The sequence below is a fragment of the Silurus meridionalis genome, chromosome 1 (genome assembly GCF_014805685.1).
Source record: "Silurus meridionalis isolate SWU-2019-XX chromosome 1, ASM1480568v1, whole genome shotgun sequence".
Classification (NCBI taxonomy): Eukaryota; Metazoa; Chordata; class Actinopteri; order Siluriformes; family Siluridae; genus Silurus; species Silurus meridionalis.
The window spans coordinates 322,501-327,500 of NC_060884.1; the positions used below are offsets into that span (position 1 = coordinate 322,501).

The window sequence follows — 5,000 nt, forward strand, 5'->3', positions numbered from 1 at the left end:
GCCCTCTTGTTCAGACCACACCCCCTGGCCCACCCCTCCGTTCGTCTACTCAGACCACACCTTCTAGCCCCACGTACCAGATTTCTGTTCAAACTGCACCACCTGCCCACCGCTCCTCTGTTTCTGCTCCCTCCCCCCTTAGCACCGCCCACCACCTTATTATAACCACTCCCTCTTCTGCTCCTGGGAATCGCACTCCTGTTTCAAATCAGCAAAATCTTGGCCACACCCAGCGATCCCCTGCTTCAACACTTCCTTCTTCTGGCTCCACCCACCGTCCTTCAGTTTCCACTCCGCCTTCCCCCAGCTCCCACCGCCCATCAGTACAGAGTTCAGCTTACCGCCCATATGTGCCCAGCCCACCTCCTCAACTCGCTCGCCGCTCTCCAGTGGCCACGCCCCCTGCAGTCTCCTCCCCTGCCCCCTCTTCCTGTCCACTTGTTTCAACTCCCCCCACCCAGTACAACCATAAGAGTTCAGGATTTAAACCACCTTTCAGCCCCGCCCCCGTGGCCACGCCCACACACCTCCAACCTCCAGGACTGTAACCTCACGTCCACATCCGTCACAACCAATCAGAGGCAGAGAGCAGTGGGAGGAGCCATTCAGAGCAACAAGTCTTCAGCCAATTGTGCCTCGGCTATAGGACTGCCCTCTCTGTCTGACTCCGCCCTCCTAAATCAGGTACACAAAACAATTTTACATAAAATACAAATAAAATAATGATGTGCTTTTATTAACGATTAACGTTTATTTACTGATAACCTCTCTTTCTCTCTCTCTCTCTCTCTCTCTCTCAGGTGTCTCCTGTGCCGTTGGGGTTGGGGATGTTCGGTGGTCTCGTTCCTGTCTCACTGCCCTTCCAGTTTCCTCTGCTGAACTTTGCCCCCCCTGGTGCAGCCCCACACACCCCCAGCTCAGGATTCACACTGACACCGAGTGAGTGCTCGTCTCTGTACCGCACCCTAAACCACACCCTGCTCACTACCTACTGCACTCATAGAATCCCACAATGCACTGCACTACTGACGGGGGGGGGTTTAGGACATGTTTCAGCCTTGTACTTTCGTCTATTTACTTCTTCTTTCCTCCTTCGCTCTATCCTTTCTTTTGGTTTCTCTCTCTGGCTGCTGATTTGCTCCTCGTCCCTCCTACGTTTATTCACTTCCTCTCGTTCCTCCTGTCTCCTTATTTCTCTCTCTGTATCTCAGACCTGTTCAAGAGCTTGCAGTCAGGTGTTCAGGCGGCTCTTCCTCCTCACCTGCAGCTCGCTTTCTCAGGTAATCTTCCTCCCTTCACCTTCCTCCCTCCTCTCTGTGATCTTTCTTTTTCACGTCTGCTCTGTCCATTTTCACTCACACACACACACACACACACACACACACACACACACACACACACATATATACATGCTTTAATTCATTCACTCCTTCAATATGCAAAAATTCAAGAATTTCTCCTTCTGACAGAAAACGTATTGGCGCTGTAGATAAAATATCGACTTCCTGTCGCTGGACTTTTTTTTTTTCCTCTTTTTCAGAGTCGAACCAAAGTCAGGGAGGAGACGTGAAGAGGAAATGAGACGAGACGTGATTGAAATCACTGAACCCCATCACAGAGCTGTTATTAAATATATGCCATTTTCTTATTTTATTTTCCAATGATTGTTTTTATTCTGATTACTGACGTAGACGTGAGGAACTGTGGCTTTGTGTGTGACGTTTCTGGACCTAATCGATTGACGAGACGATCAGATTCTCCGCTCACTGATTTCTCTTATGAACTCGTTCAGACTGTTTAGGCACAAAACAAAGGAATGTAAACGAACAGAGAAAAGACCCTGTGAGGGGCGGAGTTCCTGTTTTACCTGTCAGTCAGACCGTGTGGGTGGAGCTTGTCTACACCTGAAATCTTACCTGATTGACTTCCTGTGTGAGAGACTTCCTCATGTAGTGGAAATTGTTTACAACAAAAATCTGTATAAAAATCCATAAGGAAATGTAGCATAGATATTCCACTCCCCTGCCCCCAGACTGTCCCTGTCTGCGAGACTGTCCCCCAGACTGCTCCTGTCCCTGTCTGCGAGACTGTCCCCCAGACTGCTCCTGTCCCTGTCTGCGAGACTGTCCCCCAGACTGCTCCTGTCAATGTCTGCGAGACTGTCCCCCAGACTGCTCCTGTCCCTGTCTGCGAGACTGTCCCCCAGACTGCTCCTGTCCCTGTCTGCGAGACTGTCCCCCAGACTGCTCCTGTCCCCCAGACTGCCCCTGTCTGCGAGACTGTCCCCCAGACTGCCCCTGTCTGCAAGATTGTCCCCCAGACTGCTCCTGTCCCTCAGACTGCCCCTGTCTGCGAGACTGTCCCCTCAGACTGCCTATATTAAACTTTATATGAATTCCTGTGCTGAGCTGTTGGATTAATAATGACCACCAGGGGGCGCTGATGTAAGCTGGTTTTACCCCATACCTACTTGTAGCGTAAATCAGGCTGTGTTTTAGATTGTATTTTATGACACTATTTTAAAATAGACGGGTGCAGGTCATGTGACCGTGGGGGTGTTTGAGCGAGCGCATCGTCATTTCACATTTTGTCAGTATGTTTACATAAGACCTGAATCACTGTGGAATTAAGTGACATAATTTATATTTGTATTTAAGTTGTGCTGCTGTGTGTGTGTGTGTGTGTGTGTGTGTGAAAGGGGGAGGGGGGCCTTGGCCTTGTGTTGCAGTGTAGAGTTTAATAAGTGCTTCAGTTATTTGAGCTTTAACACGAGACGTTTCAGCCTCATTCATTTAATACTACAGTTTATACATACAAATATAAACATCTCACTCTGTGTGTGTGTGTGTGTGTGTGAGACCGTAATATCCCTCAGCTGCTGTGTATCGGTGCTGTAGACTCACACTGGACCTTGTTCTGAAACTTGAAGTTGATTTTATTGTGTGTGTGTGTGTGTGTGAGAGAGAGCGTGTACTTGAATGTTTCTTTTCTGAAGGTCGTGTAGGTCAGAGTCACTTTTTGATCAGACGTGTCCCAATAATCAGTTCCCATCTGATGCAGATGTTCATGTTCCTGTGTGTGGGTGTGTTACCTGTTTAGATGTGTAATGTTTTGTGTGTGAAGTGCTCATGGACTGGACCTACCTCTGTACACCTCGTGCCCTACGCAGGGCAAAATGTTCATGTCACTTGTTACTTTACACTCGTTTATCTTCACTACGCAGGGTAGGGGTGAAGTTCTGAACCCAGAGATGATTTTAGAGTGTTTATGCTGAATGTAGAGTTCCTCTGTAAGTGCACTATGTAGGGATGAAGAGTAATCCCTGTTTAATGCCCCTGTTAGAGCCCCCTGTAGGCACAGAGCTCCTGCTCTCGCCCCTGACAGAAGGAGAAGAACCAGAACTCAGACTGATTATAGTCACGACTGTAAACTGAAACGCCTTCGAGTGTGAGATTCTAAACCAATCAACTATGCAGGATGCTTTACATGCAAAAAAAAAAAATCAACACACTTCTCAGCTGTTAACTCTGTGTGTGTGTGTGTGTGTGTGTGTGTGTGTGTGTGTGTGTGTGTGTGTGTAATAAATACCTCTGTTTAGGATCAGCTCTTCCTCTCAAACCTGTGCAGATTTTTTTCATTTTTAGACTTTTAGTTTTAAGTTGAACTGATTGATGGCCAAAGATGATAGCATTGGTTACACTGTGTGTGTGTGTGTGTGTGTGTGTGTGTGAGTGAGAGAGAGAGAGAGAGAGACATGGCTAACCTCTGTAGCGTAGCTGTTCTAACTGTGGTGTCTGTGAATAAAATGTGGACAGAATTTTAAAAGTTTATAAAGTTGATTGTTTTTCCTACAGAATTAATTCTCTGGAATAAAATTCAGAGCTTTTGTTTGAAGTTGTTTTTTGTCTGTTTTTCTGTAATTTAAAAAGTCCATGTATGATGTATTTCTTCACTGTAGCATTTCCTAATCAGCTTCCTGCCCCCATCAGCCTGAACACAGAGCCTCTGCCCTGAAACACATCACACTGCACCTGCATGAACTTCCATTCACTGACTTCATTCAGCAGATCTCTTCACTTCCCTCAACTGCTGTATTTATTTATAAAACTTGATTACACACAGCGCAGCACAGCGTAGTCACTTAGAGGACAGGACAAAATTGAGTTACTTGTGATCTCACAAACATGTGGTGTGAATCTGCTATAGATTTGAGAACTTCACATTGTTCTAGTTAAGAACACAAAGGTTGACCCTGGACCCATTTTAAAGGGTGAAGATGTGACCAGAGAGAGAGAGAGAGAGAGAGAGAGGGACAGAGAGACAGGGAGAGAGACAGAGGGAGAGAAAGAGAGAGGGACAGAGAGAGAGCGAGAGATAGACAGAGGAGACATTTTCTTCTACAATGAAGCCTTTATTTGTTTTTCCTTTACAAAAAAAATCACTTGTCTAGAAATACAGTAACGGTAAACAAGGGCACGGAATAAAGGAGAGGATTAAAGCGTATCTGCAGCTGAGCGTCTGAGAGCCAAACAGTCAGTCTGATCATCATCATCATCATCATCATAATAATAATAAGAGATAATAGTAACAATAATGATTATAATAGTAATAAGGATAATACTTGCTGCAGGGGGAGGAGGAGGAGGAGGAGGAGGTGTGAACCTGAACGGAATGGTGTGAGGAGGATCTGAGCTCCTGCAGAAACACTGTAACTGGTTTACCACCACAAAAGAGCGAATAGAAAGCGGCTATGATGCGAAGCGCAATAAAAACCAAACCAAAGAAAGAAAAAAAGGTTAAATAGTGTTTAATTATTATTATCATTCCCACATCAGTTCACCTTCACCTTAAACTCATCACCTGGAGACATGCCCACACCGGGGGCGGAGCTTTTAATTCTTCATTAGTGACTCTAAGGCACTTTTTAAAGTTATACCAACAAACGCTGATGTTTACACACGTCCACAGAGACCAGGCAGATGATTATGATGATTATTGAG

At 45.9% G+C, this 5,000-nt stretch overlaps 2 protein-coding genes across 2 annotated transcripts in view; one reads left to right on the plus strand and one right to left on the minus strand.

Annotated features, from left to right (window-relative positions):
• Positions 1-1,648, plus strand: part of ubn2a (ubinuclein 2a) — an 8,659-nt gene extending 7,011 nt beyond the window's left edge. Inside the window, 5 exon segments of the mRNA XM_046858745.1 lie at positions 1-545; positions 547-684; positions 801-939; positions 1,212-1,280; positions 1,541-1,648. The exon segment at positions 1-545 is cut by the window's left edge and continues 1,240 nt beyond it. Coding sequence (XP_046714701.1) covers positions 1-545; positions 547-684; positions 801-939; positions 1,212-1,280; positions 1,541-1,581 — 932 coding nt within the window. The 3' untranslated portion in view covers positions 1,582-1,648.
• A 2,742-nt stretch (positions 1,649-4,390) lies between these two features.
• The window catches only part of myh10 (myosin, heavy chain 10, non-muscle), a 34,083-nt gene continuing 33,473 nt past the window's right edge, over positions 4,391-5,000 (minus strand). The window contains exon 43 of the mRNA XM_046850551.1: positions 4,391-5,000. This exon is cut by the window's right edge and continues 1,708 nt beyond it. The gene's annotated coding sequence lies outside the window, so the exon portion shown is untranslated.